This window comes from Saimiri boliviensis, chromosome 4 (assembly GCF_048565385.1).
Source record: "Saimiri boliviensis isolate mSaiBol1 chromosome 4, mSaiBol1.pri, whole genome shotgun sequence".
NCBI lineage: Eukaryota > Metazoa > Chordata > Mammalia > Primates > Cebidae > Saimiri > Saimiri boliviensis.
In genome coordinates, this window is record NC_133452.1 from 2,897,143 (window position 1) to 2,922,334 (window position 25,192).

Below are 25,192 nucleotides of genomic sequence, written 5' to 3' on the forward strand. Positions count from 1 at the left end.
GACTTAATTATCTAAAGAATAGTGCTATCTTCAAAAATGTGTTCCTTACTTAAATGCCATTTGAACCAAATGTGCTAAAACATCTTGGGCATCCAACGTGATTCGACTAAGGTCTCGGTCTTGCTTAATGAAGTTGAGAAGTTCAGATGCATTTGCCATCCAGAAGGCAAGTGCCCCTGCAATATTCTTCTGTTTCTGTAGACAGAACACATTTCCATAAGCAACAGAGAATAAACAAAAATAATACAAATATAAAGGAATGCTCTTGAAAAGCTGTTGAAGATAGACCAGTACCTTCCCAGTTCACCAAGGTATTTACCACAGATACCAGATACTTGCAAAACAATTTGGGTGCGTACATAGCAATGGGAAGTAAATAACCACTGCAACTACTTCTTAGGATTCATGTACACAGACATATGGATTCAGTTAGCTACAATTTATAGATGGAATCAGCGAAGAAATGGAGATATAAAATAATTTAACACCAAATTGTAGACCGTGCATTATCTGGTAATCTGTGCCGTATACATACAGGTATCCATGGTTACCCACAGCCACCCTGATACTTGTAGTCACTGGCTTGGACACCATGCAACTCAGTATCAAGTACTGATCTATCACATCCTCTCCCGACCACATGTGCAGGCCAGGCAACCTCAGATGAGATCCAAAGGATAGGAACCAAGGATAAATAATAAAGAGAAGAAACAGAACTTTTGTCATTTCATATCCACACTGAAGTGCATTAAGCAGAAATTATGAAATGCCAATAAAGGTTGCACAGTCAAAAAGAGTTTTAGTACTGCATGTCTCAGTTGCTGAATGAGTGTTATGAGCTGTTCAGTCCAGCTGTTGTATTACTGTATTTGACATGGGAGCAGCATGAGAAACTTGGCTAAGCAACACAGCTAGGATCAGCTCCCAGCAGATGTCCTACCTGGTCAACCTGGTCTACTTCCTGGAGAAAAACAGACGAGGGGAAATCAAGCAGAACGAGAGAAAGAAACTTGTAAACAATCATGATAGTTTAAAAAAATCAAAACACTAATATGAAGGTACGACATGAAGGTACAACATTTAGTTATGTTATTCTCAAAATAACATTTTCATTTATGGTTCTGAAGCACCTTTAGAAGTATACGACCTAAAGGATTCATTTAATGTTCTTACCACTGGCACAATCACTAACTGAATTTTTAGAGTTTATCAATAAAAATGATGCTACAATAAAGACACACAAGCACACTGATCTCTTCAAAAGATTTCCAATGGAAGGACTTGTGAACATCTTTCAATGATATGGTGTGCCTACTACTTACAGGTACCTAATAAAGTGAAAGTCCATTCCCCTAGGTTAATTAATAGGAATGGAAGAGACAGGCAAGACCAAGAAACAATCAAAATAAAAGCTCAAAAAAAAAGAGAATTTCAAAGTGTATAAAGAACTTACATTATACCTATAGTAAAGGGAGTAAATTCTTTGCTTTTTGAAAATGGAATTTAAATTACTCACTACTATAGTTCTTTTCACTACTTTAAGATTTCTCAAATTGTATACTAAACCTAAATCTGAAGTTTAAAAGACTTGTTTGAGAGTGACAATTTCACTGACTAGTTCACATCAATAAGCAAAAGGCTATCACGGGTAGTGATATGACAGGTGTCTCACAATTTGAAACAAGCTTTGTAAGTCCAAGCATGATAGAAGACAGACAATGGCTTTGGATGACAACTGAAAAGGAAATTCATGTTTGTTTATAAAATAATGATATGAGAGTAACAAATGGTATCAAAATAAAATGACTGTTTTTTACCTATTGTCTAGCTTGGGTAAAAGAAGCATAACCCCATCAAACTCATGCTAATCACTCAAATATAAAAGAAACATTTCTTGAAAAATTCTGGCCTTTGCAAACAATTCTGAGGGAACTAAAAGATCATCTTAGTTTCCCTCAAATGATCCTTCCAGGAGAAAAGCAACCAACCCATCTATGTTACTTAACATTATATAATTAAAGAGTTCTATTAAGCTGAATAACAACACTGACAAGTGATTTAGGAAAAGTGGAAAAATCTGTACACTGAAGAACTTTAAGGATTAAATCTTCAAATTATCTGTAGACATGAAAAACTGCTTTGAAAACCTTATCAGTTGTAGATCAGGACAGGAAGTACATAAAAAGGCCAAACCATTCTATCAACAAAATATCCTTAACTTCTGAAATTTTGCAAACAGATTTGTGATGGAATTTCACTTTGAGTGAGAAGTATGTTATGATGTCCATTACACGTATAGACGTGCTATCAAAAAGCCCAGACAATTACTACCAACGTCTAGGCTCATTATAAAGAGCAAGTGCCTTTTAATAACCATTTCTAAAACGTCTAAGAAGGTGTTACCAGGGGATAGGGGAAAAGGAAAAGAGCAGGAGCTACTGAGGGGGCGTCACTGTGAGGTGATGGAGATGCTCTGGAACCGACAAGAGGTGTGGCTGCACAACATTGTGAACGCCTGGCTGCTACTCAATTGTTCACTTCAAAATGGTTGATACTATATGAATTTCATCTCAACAAATTACTTACAGAAAAATTCTACAAAAGCCTGCAACAGTCTCAAACATGTTCTCACAACTATTACTGCAAACTGAAGGGCCTTTTCTCATAATTATTATGTTAGCACACACAGTTACCTTCACGTAAGAAGTTTACAGTGAAAATAAAATAGAAAAAAGCTTACATTTCCTTTCGACTTTTTAAAGGTATACATTTTCCCATATTTATATAACTTCTATTTTAGAAAAAAATCTTTAGAGTCAAACATGGAACCAAATCAGAAGCCTTAAAGAAACTGAGTTCACTGGTTTAACAATGACAACCACAATCACCAGATGAGCACGGCTCGCCGGCTGGAACATACCTGGATGACGCCTTCCATCATGCTCACCATCTTGTTGACAACTGCAATGACTTTGTGCGTGCGCTCTGTAGGGCTGATGTCAGGTCTGTACTGGTTGGACAATACATACCGGCATGCCATATATAATACATATGTAGGGGACAACTTAAAGTGGACTGTAGAGCTATTAGTATAGTTTATAATCGCAGATAAGAATGAATCTTCAGCTGTGGAAAGATTTCAAAAATGAAGAAAACAGGAAAAAAAATGTGAGAATCAGATGGAGTAAAATGGATCAAGAAATAATTCACTAACAATGAAATCTGAAATTACTCACAACTTTCCCTGAACTCAATGCTTGCAGGCAGTATCAGTTCAGGCCCAGAAGCTTCCTGTGTTCTAAAGGAAGAAAGCTAACATCACTTATAGTAAGGTCACAGGGCTAACAATATCACTGACGACCTGTGTTGATTTCTACAACTACTTTTTAAATCTATATACTGATCTTTCAAATAGAAAATAATAAAATATCTCATTTTCAGATGTAGCTTAATCATATAACATATTGGAAGTGATCTTATCATGACTCATCTAAGAAGGTTAGTTTCTTGAAGTATATGCTGCCGCCACGAGAACAGATCTGTTGCAATTCTGGATTATTAATGAACACTTCATGTCTAGTACAGGGATCAGGCTGTCTTGCATCTGCTACAGCTATGGCTCAGGTAACAGTGAAAAGAAAGTATTAAGTGACACAAAGAAAAACTAACTATGCCAGGCTTGAAACTGAGTTCTTATACTGAAAGAGAAAAGCTTCCTAAGCCCTGGACTTTGTCTTTCTCTACTGACACTGGGTTAGACAAGCTGACCACTGTAAGTCTCCTTCAGCCATTAGGATCATCATTTTCCAGTGCTTACAGTGACGCATGCCTTATAAAAAGATGTTCTACTCACTTATATTTCTTCTTATGGTCACATAATACAAATTTCCGGTCCCTTCCACCATTTAGTCTAGACACTACACAAATAAGGAACTGTCAAAAACTATAAATATAAAGAAACTATAATTTCGAACATTTATAAAAACTAGCATCGTGCTAATGTTTATTTATTTCCAGGTATTCAGATCAAATTAATTCAAAACTTAGGTTCATTTCTATCTCTATATAAATATTATATAAATATATACACATTTATATAATATTTATATAAATATTTACATATTTATATAAATATAAATATTCTTCAAACAGTGTGTATCACCCATTGGCAGGGCATAAACATGAAGGTTATTTTGCGAATCTCCTCTTTCAGTTGAATATATACATTTGTTTGTGTGTGTTCACCACAGCACAATATAAAATATAATCTTGTGTTGTAACTTCAGTTAAAAAGCATTATGAAAGCCACTGCTAGGCACAGACTCTTTAAAATGTGTAAGACACTAAGTTACAAATCCAGTTTAGATTTCCTTATCTTTGTAGATAATACTTTTCTCAATGAATAATGCTCAGCTTAAATATCCTTTCACTTAGACACGTGATTAGAACTTCAAGTCATTTACTTATTATTCTGTTTGCTACTAGTTATATTTTATATACAATATTTACCAAAAACCAACTAAACACACAGTAAAGTGATTAGCTTCCTTAACATTTCACAATATCTTTATCATTTTATTTCAGCTTTAACAGATTATCAGGAAGAATTCTCAAAAATGTCTTTGAAAAAATAAGAAAACTTGAACTGACAATAAAAGCCAGGGAATGTGTTTTGTCTTTCTGCAAACTTAACTAAAATTTAAATTGTGGGGAATATAACGACTTACACGGTGATGAACATCTCTACTGGGTTAAATATTGACTTAACCTGAGACCAATACTTACTCAAATAAATCTTATTTGGTGAAACAGAAAGTCAACACAGTTCTTATATTTGAATCAGAAATACTCATTAGTGACTTAAACAACAAGTCATTTCAGCAGCAATGTGTGCCTGTTCATCTCAGACAACTGGTAATGAACCGGCAGAATTAAGTATTTGGAATTGCTGGTCCACTCATTAAATAAGTTAACACAGGTAATAAAAAACTTTCCTTCAAAAATAAATAAAAAGAGTAACTTATGATGATTACACGTTTATAAGAATTTACAGACTGGCTAATTTTTTTCAACAGCAAACTGATCTCTTCCCTCTATCATCATCTTCTCCATGCACCAAAAAATGAATAAGGAGAAATGAATATAATAGTGAATATAATAAAAATATAACCAAATATTTTGCTAATAATAAATATAACCACCAATATTCTTTTTATCAATTTATATGCTTCAGAGTTGATTTCATTTATGATCTAATGATTTAACTCAATAATTCAGAATAAAATGCTGCTATAAACAATGTAATTTAAATGTTCGATTATTTCAGCACATCTCCCTTACGTTACCATTTTATAGACATCTAAAATTGCAGTTAGGCAGTTATATATCTCATAAAGTGAGCCTGAATAAACTTTACTAATTATATTTGAAGAAATCTGGTAAAAAATGAATTTACATTGTCACTGAAAAAATTAAAAAAATAAAACACAGTGACAATTAAAAGTCATTCCCTCCATTCAAAAGGGTTTTTTTCTTCACTACAATTAGTATTTTAAATACATTTAAATTTTTTCATGACTACATCAGTTAAATTAAGTAGTGCTTATTACAATTGCCTATGTGAAAAACAAAGAATGGTGCAGAAAGGCTCATCTGTTTTCATCACTACTGTAACAGCAACAAAGCAACATATTTTATAATTAAAGTCTTTAGTAACTCTGCAAACTAATCTTACCTTGTAAAAAATTTAAATTGTGTGTCATGGTAAAAAATAATTTCTGACATACAATTAAGCATGATACGACTATTTTGACACTACATTTATTAATCGTTAATTTTGAAAATACTAAAAGCATTATCCTAATCCACCCTCTTGTGAGTTCATTCACTCCTTCAAATATTTATGAGCTAGGAACTATGATTCATACTTCTCTGTCACACCTTATAAATACACAGAGGCATTCCTTACAATGCCAATTTACCATTCTGAACATCCCATTCCTTCATACACCACCCAAAACAAGTACAAACACAGAAAGTAAACTATTTATTATCACATGTAATAAAATTCACATAGCCAACAAAAAGCTTGCATTAGAACCAAATAAAGTTAAACTCTGAGATTCCCTTATGAGTCTACATATTTAATAACTGATGAGTGATATTCAAATCCTGCAATATCCAGTGCCCTCTGCTGGAAGTTGGCAAATTGAAGAACTGTACATTCATCACCTGTGACTGAAGTGATAGGTGACCCTGGGGAAGTCACCTGCCTCATCTAACTACCTCACTGACTGGATCTTTGAAGGAAACAGAATGGCCTCTTCAAAAATCCATCTGAAAAGCCCAAAAAGAAGAATGCTGCCAGTTTCACTGCTGATAATAAGAATGCCATAAAAGTCATGCACTATTCCCCTATTTCTGTCTGAGTTCATGCAGAGTTCTGGAGGAGAGGTGCTCAGCACTAAATCATGCTGCAGTTTCTACTAGTCAGTATCTGTTATTTACCAGCCACATTTAAGACTAAGACATTACTCTGCAACATTTAAGTAATTCTGGAGGTCACAAAGAAATAAGATTCTGACTAAGGTGACAAATATTAAAAATCACAAAACAAGGAAATAACAAAAGATGGTTCTCTGCCCAGAAACATCAGGCAGGAACAATGTCAGAAGAAAAAATATAATTCATCCTCCATCTATCCCCACGGGGAGACACGGGCACATCAGAGCACAAGACATAATACGGCACCTACAATTCGTAAAATCTGTTTCAAAATCATTTTTGACCTTGTATATTTTTAAACACATGAAGATTTCTTCTAGAAATAGGTGAAAGGACTATATTTTTCTAAATATAAAAATCATCCTATAAAAACTTCCTTTCTCTATGTTTTTACAAAGTAGCAAATTTTAAATGGCAACATTTTAATTCAGTGTGCCTCCTATTTCAATCTGATAACACTGTGGCATATAAGCAAGGGATATAATTATTGGTAAAGTATTTCTTTCAATGTAGTAACACAGAAAAGAAATGCCCTTAAAATATTACTAACATTCTAGAAATGTCAGCTGAACCTTTATCAATTCATTAATCATTATCCCAACCCTTCTTTAGGAATACTTTCATTACTTTCACAATTTAAAAATGACGTATTTCCTACCTGCTTTCCTGCCTGCGATAATCTGGTTGCTGCTCTACTCTGATCATTGGCTTCACCATCCCCCGCTCAGCTGTGCTGGTGGCAGATGACACTCTGTCGCTGTCAAGCCTAGTAGTGCTCTGTGTGGAGAGAAAGCATCCTGCCTTTAGAACACCACAGACCAACCAAGCTTGACACTTCAGTGTTGCAAGCAGATCTGATACAGGGCCGCCAAGCATGGTGGGCAAGAACACAGACCAGGAAAGAACAGAGCAATGCTGCGGACACTATGTCCACGGGGACACTATGTCCACGGGGACGTGCCCAAAGCACACTGGTATTAAAGCATAGTAAGACACGAAGCCACTTTCATTCTCAAAAATTTAGGAGTTGGCGGTAAAATACAGGCTTAAAAAAGTGGTACACAGACACAATGATTTTTCCAAAAGTACATTAATAGTAATTTGATTCCAACAAGTTCTTTTAAAATCAGGATGAGAGATAAGAAAACAGGTATAAGAAGAGGAGGCAGAGTCTTTTGGAGTTTATCATTTTTCAGAATAGACTCAGAAATCCTACTCATTATAGCTCAATATCTAATGAATTCAGTAGCTAAACTGGCTTCTTTCTTGCCCTTCATCAACACCCAGGAAAACATGTATTATATGGTAACCCAATACAGCATATTTAAATACTTCTAGAAAGTATACAATTCTAGCCATTTGTATGGAATTTGTAGGCAGACAAAAGGATGAGTTACCTACATTAAGGAAATCATCAGAGAATAAAAAAATTTTATATAATGAAATTCACTGTAGAAAAAAATTTCATATTACATGTTTACTATAGAAATTGAGCACACGTAGCAAATAAAAAGTCATGTTTCTCTTACCACTTAGTGATTACTACTGTATGCTTTCCATAAATGGGATTATATAATCTACTTGGTAAAAAAAACACTTTTTCAGATGTTATAAATATTTACACTATCACTTGTTTTTATATTACACACTTGTAATGGCCATGTAACATTCTGTTTTCTATTCATCATACTTCATTAAACTAATGCTTTATTACATCATTTAAAATGTTCATCAGTAGAGAGTGACAAGACAATTGTGCCTGTAAATATGTATATATTCACATACAATGAATCCCTCCATAAGATTTATAGAAACAAAATTGCTGGTCAACAGATAGCAATACTACTTAAAGACTATTAACAAACTGTTGTGACTAGTCAGAGGGCAATGGATAAAGAAATTATGATACGGTTATATGCTTATATACCACAAAATGGTTTTCATTTATTTTTAATTACTAAAAAATGCTCACAAAGCAACAGCTGAGGAAAGCAGGAAAAGTGTGTGTGTGGAGACAAATATATCTAACTGTGTTAAAATGTATATATGAGCATATAGATACATACTAGAGTTGAGAAAAGGATCCCTCACGATGTTACTACCAAAGGTCAACCATAAATTGTGGATGAAGGTTTTCATTTTTACTTTTTTCCTCTATTTACCAAGTCTTCTCTGTGGACTTCGCATTTTTTAAAGAAACTAAAATTTTTTACAAAAATAGTTCTCTTCAGCTCATTCAATTATTCATGAGATGGTTCCCAAGAGTCTTCTACACACCAAGCATTTTTAAAGAAAAGTGCAATAAAAACACAGCAATGACACAGGAAAGAAAGCTTAACTTGCAGAGCTCACATTCTCTGGACGGTCAACAAACAGATCATGTATCAGATGGTAATAAAGACTGCATGAATCTCTTAAATAAGGTGCTGTGACAGTGACAGGATGCTCAGAGATGACCTCTCCAGGAAAGTGGCTTTAAGCTGAGGTCTGAGACAAGGAGGGGCCAGCATGTGAAAACCAAGGACAAGAGCACACATACTAGCACAAGAAAGGCCTTCCAATGAGAAAGAGGCAGGTGCGGGCACAGAACGGAAGCTCTGTGTGGCCTGAGTGAACAGCAGAGACACATGGAGAGGGAAGCAGGCTCCGGGAATAAGGGGCTGAGCAAGTCAGGGTGGAGACTGATACATGGGTGGAGAAGCCACCCCAGGCTTCGAAAGCAGGGCAGTAACTAGAATGTAATTTACATTTTTAAATCTGAGGAGAATGACGAGATGAGTAGAATGAAAGAGGCTGCTCTTGGGCCGTGTGGTCCTCTCCTTGATGGCTGCAGCTCAAGACAGAGAGGCAGAGCAACTCCTGCACGCAGACCAAGTGAAGAGAGGGACCAACTGGGAGCAGAGGTTTCTGTTGGAGCAAAGCTGCAGATGGAAGTTACCTCCTTCAAAGTCGCCGATGGTAGTACCTCCTTCAACACTGCAGATGGAAGTACTGCCTTTGACGCCGCAGGCGGTAGTACCGCCTTCAATGCTGCAGATGGTGTACTGCCTTCAATGCTGCAGATGGTAGTACAGCCTTCAACGCTGTAAATGGTAGTACCGCCTTCAATGCTGCAGATGGTAGTACAGCCTTCAACGCTGTAAATGGTAGTACTGCCTTCAATGCTGCAGATGGTGTACCACCTTCAATGCTGCAGATAGTGTACCGTCTTCAATGCTGCAGATGGTGTACCACCTTCAACGCCGCAGATGGTATGCCGCCTTCAATGCCGCAGATGGTGTACCACCTTCAATGCTGTAGATGGTAGCACCGCCTTCAAAGCTGTAAATGGTAGTAACGCCTTCAACGCTGCAGATGGTAGTACCACCTTCAACGTAGCAGATGGTGTACCGTCTTCAATGCTGCAGATGGTAGTACCACCTTCAATGTAGCAGATGGTGTACCGTCTTCAACGCCGCAGATGGTGTACCGTCTTCAATGCCGCAGATGGTAGTACCACGTTCAACGCCGCAGATGGTGTACTGTCTTCAATGCCGCAGATGGTGTACCGTCTTCAATGCTGTAGATGGTAGTACCGCCTTCAACGCTGTAAATGGTAGTACTGCCTTCAATGCCGCAGATGGTAGTATCACCTTCAACGTAGCAGATGGTGTACCATCTTCAATGCTGCAGATAGTAGTACCACCTTCAATGTAGCAGATGGTGTACCGTCTTCAATGCTGCAGATGGTAGTACCACCTTCAACGTAGCAGATGGTGTACCGTCTTCAAAGCTGCCGATAGTAGTACCACCTTCAATGTAGCAGATGGTGTACCGTCTTCAACGCCGCAGATGGTGTACCATCTTCAACGCTGCAGATGGTAGTGCCACCTTCAACGCCACAGATGGTGTACCGTCTTCAATGCTGTAGATGGTAGTACCACCTTCAACGCTGTAGATGGTAGTACCGCCTTCAACGCCGCAGATGGTAGTACCGCCTTCAACGTAGCAGATGGTGTACCGTCTTCAAGGCCGCAGATGGTGTACCGTCTTCAAGGCCGCAGATGGTGTACCGCCTTCAATGCCGCAGATGGTGTACCACCTTCAATGCTGTAGATGGTAGTACCGCCTTCAACGCTGTAAATGGTAGTACTGCCTTCAACGCTGCAGATGGTACCACCTTCAACGTAGCAGATGGTGTACCATCTTCAATGCTGCAGATGGTAGTACCACCTTCAATGTAGCAGATGGTGTACCGTCTTCAATGCTGCAGATAGTAGTACCACCTTCAATGTAGCAGATGGTGTACCATCTTCAATGCTGCAGATGGTAGTACCACCTTCAACGTAGCAGATGGTGTACCGTCTTAAATGCTGCAGACAGTAGTACCACCTTCAATGTAGCAGATGGCGTACCGTCTTCAACGCCGCAGATGGTGTACCATCTTCAACGCTGCAGATGGTAGTGCCATCTTCAACGCCACAGATGGTGTACCGTCTTCAATGCTGTAGATGGTAGTACCGCCTTCAACACCATAGATGGTAGTACTGCCTTCAACGCCGCAGATGGTAGTACCACCTTCAACGTAGCAGATGGTGTACCGTCTTCAACGCTGCAGATGGTGTACCGTCTTCAATGCTGCAGATGGTAGTACCACCATCAACGTAGCAGATGGCGTACCGTCTTTGGCACCACAGATGGTGTACTGTCTTCGATGTCGCAGATGGTAGTACCGTCTTCAATGTTGCAGATGATGTACTGTCTTGAGCGCCACAGACGGTAGTAACTGCCTTCAATGCTGTAGATGGTAGTACCGTCTTCAATGCTGCAAATGGTAGTACTGTCTTCAAGGCTGCAGATGGTAACATCATCTTCTAAGATGAGGAAGGATCAGGTAAAGTTTGTTGACAGAGAAAATCTAGTCTTGTTTTAACTAGGTTTAATTTGAAATATGCATAGAATATGAAAATGAATGTCAAATAAGCCTTTAGAGATATGAGTCGGGGTCGGGTGTGGTGGCTCACAACTGTAATCCTAGCACTTTGGTGAACCACCCTCAATGCTGCAGATGGTAGTACTTTGGAAGGCTGAGGCAGGTGGACTCCCTGAGCTCAGGAATTCATGACCAGCCTGGACAACATGACAAAACCCCATCTCTACTAAAAATACAAAAATTAGCCAGGAATGGTGGTGGGTGCCTGTCATCTCTGCTACTCAGGAGGCGGAGGCAGGAGAATCACTTGAACCTGGGAGGCAGTGGCTGCAGTGAGCCAAGATTGTGCCACTGCACTCCAGCCTGGGCAACAGAGCGGACGCTGTCTCATTTTAGAAAAAAAAAAAAAGAGAGAGAGAGAGATGAGTCTGGAGAGGTGAAAACCAAAGCTACACATCAGGGAATAATTAACATTAGTTGGTATTTAAACTTAAGCAACAGGGTAAACTCACCTAGGAAAGACGCATGAACAGAACAGATGGTACAGAAGAGGAAGAGGTATCAACAAATCAAAGCAAGGAGAAACCACTACAAGGTGGAGGAAAAATCTGGAGGGTATATCAAGTACCTGGTTGAGGCCTCACTAAAGACTCCTTCAGTAAGTAATACAGGACAAATGAGTGCCGGATTTGGGAACTGGCAGTCCATCAGTTCCCCTGACAGACGGCCCCTGTGGAGGGAGGGGTGAAAATGAACAGGAACAGAGGAAAGAACAAGGAGCTCTGGAGTGGAGGCGGCAACCACAGATGAGTGTGTGTTTTCCCCCCAAGAAACTGTGTAGCAAACAGGAGTAGAAAAATGGGGTCACAACTGGAGGGGTATAAATAGTTTTCTAAGATGAAACTGTAATGTGTTTTGATGCTGATGAGAACGCTCCAGGACCACAGGCATTTGTTGTACCATGGCCTTCACTGAATCACACCTTGGGTAGTCCCTGCCTCCTGAATCGGGACTGAACTGTATTTTGTTTAACCAATAAAAAGTGGAGGAAACGACATTCAAGAAGGCCTGGAAGCTCCGTGGTTCTTGTGAGGCACCACAAGATGACGACTCCTGGCTGCCCTGATGGGGCAAAAGGTCCCCTGGAGAAGACATGAGACGGCACGGACAGGGGTTCAGTGGGCCCTGCATTCCAGCCACTGGCCATCAACTGATCTCCTAGGTGAAGTCAGTCATACCAGTCACCACCAGCAGACAAGCTGCCCAGATAAGCTCAAACCAGACTGCACAATGGTGAACAAATAAAATGGCTGCTGTTTAGCCAGTAAGATTTGGAGTGGTTGTTATCCAGCAATAGAGAATGAAAATGAAAAAAGAAATGAACAGATTATTTAAGAGACAAGGGAAGTGAAGTGTCTGAGAAGGTTAACTGATGAATAGCATCTAGAACCTACACTGAGGGTTTAATAAGAGCATGAGGGTATTAAGGATATTCTCACTGAGCAAGGCTAACTGCAAAGAAGCCTAGAACACATGGAGGCCCTGCTTCAAAGAGAAAGTACAACATCCGGGCCCTAGAGAAAAGGATGGCCTGCTAACTTTCTTTTATGTATCACTAACAAACAACACAGCAGATTAAGACAATCCACATTTAGGGGCCACTGTGAACTCTGTTCTTACAAAGACGTTTTATAAGTACACATATGACCAGTTTACTGTAGTCCCCCTTATCCATAGTTTCACTTTCTACAGTTTCAGTTACCCGAGGTATGCTGCAGTCTGAAAGCAGGTGAGGACAATACAGTAAGATACTTTGAGAGAGAACACAGAGACCAAATTAACATACCTTTTATTAGAGTACACTGTTACTATACATATTGTTCCATTTTATCTTTATTGTTGTTAATGTCTTAGTGTGCTTATTTTATAAATTAAACTTTATCACAGGTATATAAATACAGGAAAGAAACACAGTATCCATAGGGCTCTGTACTACCCATGGTTTCAGGCATCCACTGGTGGTCTTGGAATGCAACCCCTAGCAGTGAGGGGAGACAACTGTATTCATCCATGGTGTCCTATAAAGTAAAGCAAGCACAGTCCTATCAGGTAATACGTAATTACCTACCTTGCTTGTCGGTAATGCTGTCCCACTATGAATATCTCCTCCTAAATCAAAAGTTGTCTCCTGAACAATTCTGATGGGATAAAAGAAGAAACACACTTGACTTAATTACACAAATGGCAAGGCACAGTCTCTTCCTAATAAGCAAGGAAGAACTAAAATGCCCAATGTTCAAAGATTTTTAAGAAATTGCTCTATTTTCAGCACATGAACTTACAGAATTAAAAAACCACTTACGAGCTTTCTTTACTAGTATATACTCACTATTACCAGGATCTTTTTTTTTTAGATGAAGTCTCACTCTGTTGCTCAGGCTGCAGTGCAGTGGCATGATCTTGGCTCACTGCAACCTCCGCCTTCTGAGTTCAAGTGATTCTCCTGCTTCAGTCTCCCAAACAGCTAGGATTACAGGCAAGCACCAACATGCCCGGATAATTTTTGTATTTTTATAGAAAGGGGATTTCACCATGTTGACCAGGCTGGTCTCAAACTCCTGACCTCAGGTGATCAGCCCACCTAGGCCTCCCAAAGTGCTGGGATTAGAGGCGTGAGCCACTGCGCTTGGCCTGATTGTATATGCATATTTTAAGCTATACAAGAAACTGAACATAAAAATCACACAAGTCTATCTAGGCAGCAAATGGCATATAAATAAAGTGTACAAGACTGAGGTACCCGAGGCCCTATTTATGGACAGAGTGAAGGTGACGCATGAGGAACAGGAGTGAGCTGCTATCCTATTTGAAAGTCAATCTGATTATTTTTCTAAAGCATATGAGTATCACTACTTAGGCTACAAATTAAAAAGTGGGAAATTTCTGATAATGTTAGTAACAAATCGAGAATTATCTTAGTTTAAACAGATTCTTCAAATATCTCAAAATATCAAAACTTCTAAACATGTCACTTTGAAAAATCAACTCATGAGCGAAATCTCATTTTAAAGATTGAAAAGTCTCAAAAGCTGGGGCAGACTACATTCTTCAGCACAAATGGTGAATACAACTCACTGGTCCCAGATCACTGGACAGTGCCTTCCCCACCTCTGCAAAAAAAAAAAAAAAAAGCCCTAAAAAGACCTGAAAACCAAGAAGGACGAATTAATATTTAAATATCCTGGATTTGTGCAAAAGATAACTTAAGAAGAATAAAATGTCTTATTACAATACTTGAAAAATATTAATATATGGTCTAATATCAAAGCAGCATGGTAATGTGACACTTTTATTTAAGCTCAACCAAAAGAAAGAACAAGGAAGTAATACAAAAGTTGAAAACAATTTTTCATATTAGAAAAGCAGGTACAAATTTCTATCTCACCACTAAGAAAACAAAATCATCTTGTAATGCAAAATAATACCATGCTTTAAAATTGTGACTTTTGAAAAAGTAAAAGCTTTTACTACAGGCTAAGTAACTGTCAACTTTCTGCACACAACTTTCTGCAATATATTGCTAGTTTTCTGGAATTAAATACTCATAATCTATGACCAAGATAGTCACAACAACATGGAAATGCTCTGCTGGCTCCCAGCAGTTTGGGTGGGAGACTGAGTCCAGCTATCGGCTCTGACGATAGAAATAATGATGGCAGTCCCAGTTCTCTGCCACCTACCAAAGCTGCACAGAGCAGTGTCCACCCCAACGTCCTCTTGTGGGTAGTATGTGAGTAGAATCAAAGCCTTCTTGATTCCACTTAGAATTATCATCCGAGAACAACAAATTTCCACCTTGCAAAATTCTTTAACTTTTCCCCTCAAAACTACCTCTTTCAAGCTTTAACATGGATCATTTGTACTGTATTCTGGATATGTGCATGAGACCAAAGTGACTTTATACATGACTTTCAAATTGCCAAACTATGCCCTCTGACTGCAACAATCATATGTCACTTCTGCCAGCACTCACAGAACAGTAATGCATGCCCTGGGTGCTTGATAATTGTAAACTAGATGAATAAATCAATTACTGCGTCAGTGTATCACCGAAGACCCTAAAATTCTCAAACTATCAATATCAAACTTTGCTACTCGCTTGTAGCCATCAGTAGGATTTGAAGATACGCTATGAAATCTTCATTGGAGGTTACGTGAGTTATCTAGCCAGAATCTTTCACAATCATTTGACATTAGGGCTAAATTAATATCCCTAAAAAAAAAAAAAAAAAAAAAAAAAAGAGTCCTAATTTCATGGATGGTATATTCAACCACCACTAGATTTGCCAGAAAAACAAACAATAATAGTAACAAAATTTCACAGCACATTCTCCTCACTGAAATTTAAGCCATATTCTTCCAGGATCTCTGCTTTTGGCCAGAAATATGACAAGAAGAGACATCTGCAGGCTTCCGAAGCAGGATCCATGTGGCAAAAATACAGTAGGATTGTCTCACACATTTAAAAACATTACAAGCAAAACTGAAGGGCAGACTAGGTGTGGGACACAGGCTGCTCCTAGAATTGTGTTTCTACACAGAACAGAGACAGACAGTAACACCAAGAATAACACACATCACAATAAATATATTAAAACCCAGGAATAAAGGGCATCAGTAAATAAGAGGCAGTAACTGTAGGTACTACTGAAAGACAACATGTAACACACAACAGAAGAAACTGTTTCAGACAATAAACAATCTCTTTGGACAAACCTCAGTGAGCCTAAAAACGAACCTGGAGTCAAGATATACCAGATCAACATGTCTGATGCTGAGGGGAAGAAACAGGGCTGAAGAAAAGTTGATGACTGAAATGAACATTTAAGCACAAAATCATGACTCTCTACTGAAGGAAAGAGCCCATGTAAAGCTATGATAAGGGACAGGAATTGGGGACATGGCAGATCAATGAAAAACATCACCTTCAGAAACAGTTAAAAGTTGTGAAGAATGGAAGGATGGGTTCAAGTACACATTAGTTTAAAGAGGAAAGTGTCAGAAAGAAATGGGTTTTCTTGGGAAGCAGAGAATAAAAGCACATACTGGTCTCCTTGGACATAACAGGTATGGTCATTTGCTGACACTTGGAGAGCAAGGTGAGGCGAACAGCTGGGGATGGATCTTAAACAGCTGTGAACTTTAACAAATAAATAAATAAATAAATGTGAGAATCCAAGTGTTCACCTTGAAGAAAGACATTAAGTCTAAACAGTCACACATGGCCCCAAGCCATGGTGGCTAATCAAAGGAAGGCCACAGAGCAAAACAATGGGAAAGGCAAAGCAGAGAAGCCCATGAGGTTCATGTCTGTGCTCTTCAGGAAGACAGCGTAGACCGTACAGGACTTTTCAGTTGTTTTAAGCAGCATGACTGAAAAATAGATAATGAAGTGGCTTAACAGCATGTCTGAAAAATTACAGCCTAAGGAGAAGCCATATTCCCTCCCTACAAATAAATTTTTCTAGATAGTCATTATCTAATATCTGGTCTGTTTTCCTTTACTAGGCCCAAAATGCACGTCTTCAGAAAAGCACTAGGTGGAGCTAAAACATTCTGAATTCCTGAAGAGATCTTCCTGTGTTTCACCAACAGCCATGGAAAAGAATATCTCAAAACATTTTATCATCTTAGCTACTATACTGATTAATTACATAGAACACCATTTTTTTTTCACAAAAGAAAAAGTACTGTTTTAGCATACCGGCTAAAAAACCAAAACAAACAAACAAACAAACAAAACAAAAAGACAAAGATTAAACATGAACAACTTAAAACCAGTGAGAACTTCCCATTTTAAGACAAAGTCAAGACCTGTCTTCTTTCCTCTAAAGCCAACCCAAGTTAACAATAGAAACCAAAAATCACAAACTTCACTTTTTAAAAAAAAAAAATTTAAAAAATAAAAAGCCAAGTTATCGATGAATAATCTGAACTGCTTTAAGCACAATCAAAACATTTTAAATCCTTAAGGACAATCTACTTACCCAGTTTTATGTCTCGGGCCCTTAACCATCAGGCCTCCATCCACAGATCTTTTTGCAAGAGCATGATCCTGACTGGGGTCCACAAACTTAAATACATGGGACGCCCCAAACTGTACTTTCATGCCACTCTGCAGCATGGTGGTTTCCGAGATGCGCTGGCCTTCCACATAGGTTTCTGCGTCTATACTTCTGGGCGTCACAGTGACTACTCCGTCCATGTTGGTGAGGTCACAGTGATGGGGCTGAATTCCTGGGCCAAATAACTGTCAACAGAAGGAAACCAAAGAAACTCCCATCATGAAGGTCACAGTGCTTAACCACAGAATTTTAGAACTGTGCGTACCTCTTTTATGATAAAGATAACCTAAGAAGCTCTGGATTTTTAGTGCCTTTTAAAGTGAATTTCCCTCAATAATAGAAAAAAAATTAAACTGTCAAAAAAAATGTCAAAGCAATCAGACATTTTTAGCATCCAGTGACTTAAGGCATACTGTAACTTGGCATTAGAAGGCATTACAGTCATCTTAACAACTATTTGTTCATTAGAAGGCATTACAGTCATCTTAACAACTATTTGTTCATTAGAAGGCATTACAGTCATCTTAACAACTATTTGTTAGATGGTTAACGGACAAACTTATGCAATCATTATGATGAAAGATTCCTATCTATTTTATTATTTACTGCTGCGCTAAGAAAGAAGAAATGGCAGAGCTGAAAATGACATTAACAATCTGAACCCATCATCTTACAATTGAGAAGTAAGAAGTACAGAGCAAGAGTAATTTGCCTGAATCCAACTTCAAAGAAGTGACAAAGCCTGACTTCACTTATTCAAAGAATGTGTTAAGCTGTTTTAAGTACTTGAGACCATATTAAGCTAAATTTAATCAGAATTTACCAAATGCCTACTGCTATGTGTGTCAGACCCAGCGATAAGCCCTTCTGCATAGGTTATCTTCTGTAATTCTGACAAAGACCTATAAAATTATCACCATCTTTTAGAGACAAGGAAGCTGTTTCAGAGCAATGTCATCACCAGCCCAAATTTCTAGAGGTGGAACTTGAACATGAACTCACATTCTGCTGTTTTCACACTAAAGCAGAGAAAAGTGACCCAGAGTAGATAAATTATTTCTATTTAAATACAAAGTCTGTATTTCTAATTCCTTCTTTCATTACCATGGGGCAGGTTCTGTCCAATACATTACGCCTCCTGAAATGTCAGAGTCGCAGCAGGAAGCTCAGACTACATACCTGGATAGAGTTGTCATCCAACTTTTCTGTCCCAACTTCAGTAACACTTAATTGAAGGCGGTAAAGCTTTGGCTTATCTCTGGAGTCAGAACCATCTGTGAGAAGGAAGAGAGCTCTATTTGCAAAGTCTAATGTTCTTGTCATGTTATTTCAAACAAACAAAAAGTTATTTCAGGCACTACAGTTCTCACTTCTCAGGATTTCTTTTCAAAGAATTCTTCAAACTTATACAACACAATTTAACAAACTGAATACAGAAAATTCAAAATAAGAAATAAACATAGCAATTTCTGATAATACAAAGTGCTAGCACTAAGCAATAATTCCAACACATTCTAACTACATTAAAAAAAAAAGTCTTCTCTACCACACTGCCCTGGAATTTTGTTCATGATTCTGAGGAACAACTGTATCAGCAAAATGAAGCTCAGCAAAGACACACAGGCCTTCCCTTCAGACCAGATCTTTCCTGCAGTATTCTTGCTGCCCTTAGGGCACACAACACAATACAGGTTGAGAGCACAGCTAAATCACTGACGGAGGTTTTTAAATGTACAATTCTCATAGCTCCCCACAGACCTCCTGGATCAAAATCCTTGGGGATGAGGCCTAAGCATGGGTCCTCTGAAAAATCTCCCCAAGTAATTCTGCTGTCCATTATTGATTAAGAATTACTGTTAAGCCGGGCGCGGTGGCTCAAGCCTGTAATCCCAGCACTTTGGGAGGCCGAGGCGGGTGGATCACGAGGTCGAGAGATCGAGATCATCCTGGTCAACATGGTGAAACCCCGTCTCTACTAAAAGTGCAAAAAATTAGCTGGGCATGGTGGCACATGCCTGTAATCCCAGCTACTCAGGAGGCTGAGGCAGGAGAATTGCCTGAGCCCAGGAGGCGGAGGTTGTGGTGAGCCGAGATCGCGCCATTGCACTCCAGCCTGGGTAACAAGGGCGAAACTCCGTCTCAAAAAAAAAAAAAAAAAAAGAATTACTGTTAAAAGTGGTTAGTTCCCTGGAATGGAACTTGCATAAAAGGAAGACTGGGTTTTTTGGCTTTTCTTACTATCATTTTACGCCTTTATGAACTGTTGGAATGTTTAATTTCTATGAGCTTCTATGACAGGAAAAGGGTGAGGTGGAGGAGGAAGCTGCTCTGCCAAAGCCCTCCAGCCCCAACACACCTACACATTTTCTCATTCTCCACCCACTAGATCCCAGGCCAAGGCGATGTCATGTCATTACCTCAGCTAAGAATGAGGTCTTCCAATTTCAGAGTTGCCATATGAGAAATGTGCCTTCCAGAGCCCTGAATGATGATGTGACTGCAGAGCTCGGCACCTGCACCACTGCCGTGGCAGTCAGTCGAGTGTGGCAAGCACACCCATCGAAGCTCAGGAGAAGGCGAGCCAGCGAGAGTCTCCCTGATCTGTTTATGACTGCCTTCTAACTTCCATTCCCTGTTAAAATCTCTAGTCACTGCAATGAGCAATGTAAGCTTTGAGAGCTTCACAGGTCAAACAGTTTGGATGGTATGAGTGTGCACAGAGTTTGAGACTGCTAAACTCTCTCAGCAGTGGTGCGGCTAAACTTTCACAGACAAAAGACACCACAAAAATGCAACTTCTGTTATAAATAATGTGAATTTTAGGGTCCATAAAGTTACATTCTAATGACAAAATTTTCTTTTTCTGAAATATTTCAGAAATCTGTGACACTGAGTGAAGGTAAGAGGAGACTGAAGTACTTGAGAGACACCAATGCCTAATACCCATTAAAATAACCTCATTTATCGTCTATGCTGCTTTACATCGTGTTGAAATATTTATTTTCAGCTCCAACTGTTCTAATAAAGTCCTGATTTGAACAAGACATCAAAATCATCTGGGGCTTTTCCTGGACACCGGTAGTTCCCTTCCAGATCTGCTGAGTCCGAATCCGCCAGTAATGTGTGCTACTTTGTGTTTTAAACACCAAAGGCAGTTCCGATGACTCCCCCAGGTAAGGAACGTGTCTTTCTTATCTACTCCCAGAGCACCCCATCTCTGTTATATTAATTGTACCACTAACCATACTGTATGAGGATTTCCATCTATGTATCTCCCTCATCTCTGAGCTCCCTGGTGGCTAGGTTTAAAAAAAAAAAAAAACATCTCTTTAACCTGGCACTGATCATTCCACATATGGTTCATAGTTAGAAATCAATAAAGACGTAACATGTCAGCAGTGAAGAATTATTTGAAAATAAAGAAAACAGAATGCAATATAATCACAGAGAAATTACACAAATTATAAAGGCAAAAGGAGTCAACAGGTAATCACGTGAAACAAAAACATTTCAACGCAAAGTTAAAAATAGAACATGAAAAAAATGTGTGTTTAGAGATGAAAGAAAAATTCACATTCATCTTCTTCTGAATGCTTCTGAAAGGTCTCTTGCAGAATAAAGAGCTATCATACGCCTTTCTACATCAAGATTTCGAAACAGAAAGAGAAAGGGAGATACGAGCTGCTTTCTCAAGTCTCTCCCTTCTTCTCACTTCACGGCGGTAACAGAACTCTGTCAACAGAGAGATTAGAAATAAACCTCCTTCCAGGCTCTCTCTTCTTACTACTTCACAGTACTAACAGAAAACCATAGTTAAAGCTGTCACAGATTTTGAAGAACCTGCATGGTGGCCACAGGATTTACTGGAGAAAAGGTGTCTGGTTTCAGCTGGGGAGGAAAGGGAGAGTGCAACAGCCCATTCCCTCTCTTCATCAGGACAGTTACCCCACAGGGAGTAACACAGAACACTGTCACCACGAAAAAAAAATCCCAAATTTTCTCCCTTTCTTCAACAAGTATTCTACAAACAGCCAATTTCTGCCCAAAGTGCCTGAGCCTCCTTCCTCCCCATAGATGACAATAAATCTGGAGCGCCCTAAAGAGTAGAGACAAATCTAAGTAACCCCACTACAGACGGTAACAGCACTGCAGATGAAGGGAAGCAGACTGGCTGAGTGCCGCCCGGGGAGAGCTCTGAAGTGGCACTCTGCCTTTCCTCCCCAGCATCCCTCCACAGCCAATGCTGCTTTTCCCTTCGGCTCCTTCCCAGGGTGAACCTGGGAAAATCAAGCAGCCAAGTTAAGTTTCCAGTAAATGGAATGAGCTCTGGGTATAGAAAACTTACTAGGTACAAATAAAATGATAGTACATTAAATGTCTTAAAATAGGTCATTTACATCAACAGAAAAACTGATACATAAGATATGTGATCATTCAACACTATTCTGCCCATGAGGTTCTGTTAGTGCTCTAGTTACAAAAGTAGTAGTAAGCATAGCATTACCTTCATAGGTGTGATAGTTGTAGTTGGCAAAGTGATTCCTTCTCCCTGGGGTTAAGAAACATGCCAGGACCCAGGTGAAGGCAGCATCAGCAGAACAGAGATCATACAGAACACGCAGAAGAGGGAAGGAGGAGAAGAGACGTAGAGGGTGAACTTCAGTGAGACATGTTTCAAAGGAAGAAAAGGTACACTTCACCCATCAGCTTTTGTGAGGACAAGACTACACTAGTGCCCCAGTCAGTGTTTTAGAAACCAATGCAGACTGTGAAGGGAAACAGCAGGACAACAGGTGAGTCACCAAGCAGCAGGACAACAGCAGGGAGTTAATCATGCAGAGGCTACCACCCCACTGGGCGGATTTCTTCTGTTTAACAAACACAGTCAAATCCAAAGCAAAGAACAAAATCACATATTTGCTCCCCATTTCTCTAAAAGACAATGTTTAGCTCACGGCCACATCTGAAAAAACTCCTCTCCACACCCAACAGGACCCCAGCAGTGAGGATATGCTTGGCTGACAATGTGCTGGGGAAATACAGTACTTATCCACTGATTATAAATCATTATGTATATTATTTTCTCATAAATGGAAAATAGATCACTTTCATTCAGCATGCTGTGAACAATGAATAATAATTAAAACCTAAAAAGACATTAGGACTCAATGAAAGAGCATGGCTTTGGTGCAGGGAAGATCCTGGCCTCGCACTCAGGCCCGCCACCAACCTCGGAGGTCACCCTTAAAATAGTGGCACCAGACCTGAACTTCACACACTTGTGGAACAACAAGTATAGCTATCTCAAGAGCAGCCCACAGGGCCCAAAAGAGAAGTCGAGACTAGAGGCCGAGTCACTGGGGTCACATGGCACTGTGATTCCCTCCAGCTGTGTGAATTACCTGAAGGCAGGAATGAATTTATTCCTTTTGTATCCATTGCTTTGCCTATAGTCGAAGGGTCAGTAAATGTTGACTAAAGGCAGCAGGGTGCCAGTAGGAAGGCAGTGTATTAATAACCATGTAATATATGCTGTTATCAATATTTGGCCAAAAGTAGTATAAAACTATGATCTACTCCACATCTACAAAAAAAAAATTCTATATATTTGATTACCTGAGAGACTCTTAAGTAGGAAATAAGCAGTCAAAATAACAATTCTCACTAGAATATAAATTCCCAAGGTGAAGGGGTTTAATCTGTTCTGGTACTCTACCTCCAAGGCCCAGAACACGGTATGACACACAACAAGTATCAAATGTGTAAGTGAATGAATGCATTCTCATCCTGTCTCTGCTGTCTACCAAAATAAACTGTTCATTACTCATTTGAAAGTTATTCTTTCCGCTGCTATTTATCAATTTCTCTAAGGGGCTTAACACTCTTAAATCTTCAAAAATTTGGATTTGGAAAAAATCATTAGTTTCTAGAACTTAATATAAAATTTTAAAGGGCAGCCCAATACCCAAAAAAGAGCCTAAAAAATTTAATGTTCAAAAACTAAGGGCTGTCTCACAACTGCCATTCATTCCCTCAGATAACCAAACACCAATGCTCTCACACACATTATAGACACACAATAATACTGGGATGTGTTTCCAAACTACAGTGAGATAATAAAACTTCAAATGAAACTTTCCACCCGAGAACTAAGGTCAGCAACACCAATATATTCCTCACAAATAGCTTATCAATTAATTTTTGTACATAATTAAGTATAGAGCTACTACCTAAAGCCACACTGCCACTAACTGTGGCATCAAAATGATACCATCACTTTCTGCACTGACATAACTTACTGTACCATGAGACTGCTGGACAACAAATATCATATCTAATCATTAGTTAATTACAACAACCTAACTGCAAGAAACTAAACAAAGCTTATAAATAAAAATAAACGCTCAAAAATCAGGAAAAAAATATAATTCATGCTCATAGAGCCATGTATCATACATATAACTGGTTTAATTTTCTGCTAATTTTTTCTGTGATTACGAATTGGGCTTTCATTAAGTGCAGCTTGGGATGGGGTGCAATACTCTCATCTTCATAGTATTGTTTAATACAGGTCACATAATAGCATTTCATAACTAAATAAGAAATGAAGTAATGCTAGCTTAGTGATAAAGGTCAGGTACAGCATACATATGTGCAAATACACACTCTACCTAGGGATGTGTGTGTAAAACATTGCCTTAATAATGACCAGGTATTTCTCTACCCAATGGCTAAACTGACCCAACAGCTTTGGGGTGTGAGAGTTCAACAAACAAAACACTTAGAGGACTCATGAGAAAATAAACATAGTCTGTTACTTTAAAATCAAATAGCCTTCCTCTTACTAAGATGGGTTTCTTAGATATAAGATTTAAAATATTCTTTTTAGACACTGTCCATGCATCAGAGACAGACGGACACACACACACACACACACACACACACACACACACACACCCCTTTATGAAATCTGCCTTAGAAGGGGTAAATATCAACTTGTCATTTTTAGTAGATTAATATTTTATGAAAGTTATCTTGGAAAAAAAATTTTAAGGGATTAAAATAATTTAAAACGGTCTATACACGATTTTAATTTTGTTTCTTAATACTCACTTCTGTCCATGTGAACCATTTTTATGTAAACATATACATATTTTATAATTTTAATCTTTTTAAAAAGTTATGATAGTTACCTTTTTAAAAAAAATGGTCTAAAAATGTGACGTCAGCCAACAGAAGACTACTTGAAGATGCATTAGAAAGTACAAAGATTTAAAGCTAAAAATGTACATTTATAATATCTGCTGGTGTGACCAGCTTTCTCACCTGGGCTTAACTCTACTAAATAGGGCAGCTTCTCCGGGGGAAGGGTGGAGCCATAGCCAGACCCTTCGGCTCTCTCCTTTCCTTTGGTTGGCTTCCCTTCCAAGTGTTTCTTCGTTTTCTTTGGGATGTGGTCTGGTGGCCTCCTCTTCAACTGAAAGACTAAAATCCCTAGAACAGCAGCATTGGAAATCATCAGCCAGACTCAGGTTGGTCAGGATCACCAGCTGACTGGCAGTCAACTGAGCAAAGCTTTCTCAAGAAGATGCAGGTAATTTAGAAACATCTGCCAAGGAATCACTGATTAAAGCTTACCCAATTTATACTT

General features: G+C 38.8%; 1 protein-coding gene across 20 annotated transcripts in view; it reads right to left on the reverse strand.

Moving 5' to 3' along the window:
• The window catches only part of AFDN (afadin, adherens junction formation factor), a 143,467-nt gene that overhangs the window by 53,041 nt on the left and 65,234 nt on the right, over window positions 1-25,192 (reverse strand). For 10 of the 20 annotated variants that reach the window (XM_074397135.1, XM_074397137.1, XM_074397146.1 and 7 more), the window contains exons 8-17: window positions 24,868-25,035; window positions 22,046-22,090; window positions 18,721-18,815; window positions 17,464-17,726; window positions 13,545-13,614; window positions 7,163-7,281; window positions 3,237-3,298; window positions 2,921-3,126; window positions 941-961; window positions 50-195 (exon numbers count right to left, since the gene is read on the reverse strand). In XM_074397135.1, coding sequence (XP_074253236.1) covers window positions 50-195; window positions 941-961; window positions 2,921-3,126; window positions 3,237-3,298; window positions 7,163-7,281; window positions 13,545-13,614; window positions 17,464-17,726; window positions 18,721-18,815; window positions 22,046-22,090; window positions 24,868-25,035 — 1,195 coding nt within the window. The remainder of the gene's footprint in view (window positions 1-49; window positions 196-940; window positions 962-2,920; window positions 3,127-3,236; window positions 3,299-7,162; window positions 7,282-13,544; window positions 13,615-17,463; window positions 17,727-18,720; window positions 18,816-22,045; window positions 22,091-24,867; window positions 25,036-25,192) is intronic. The other 10 variants (XM_074397141.1, XM_074397140.1, XM_039467246.2 and 7 more) reach the window with 3 other exon arrangements.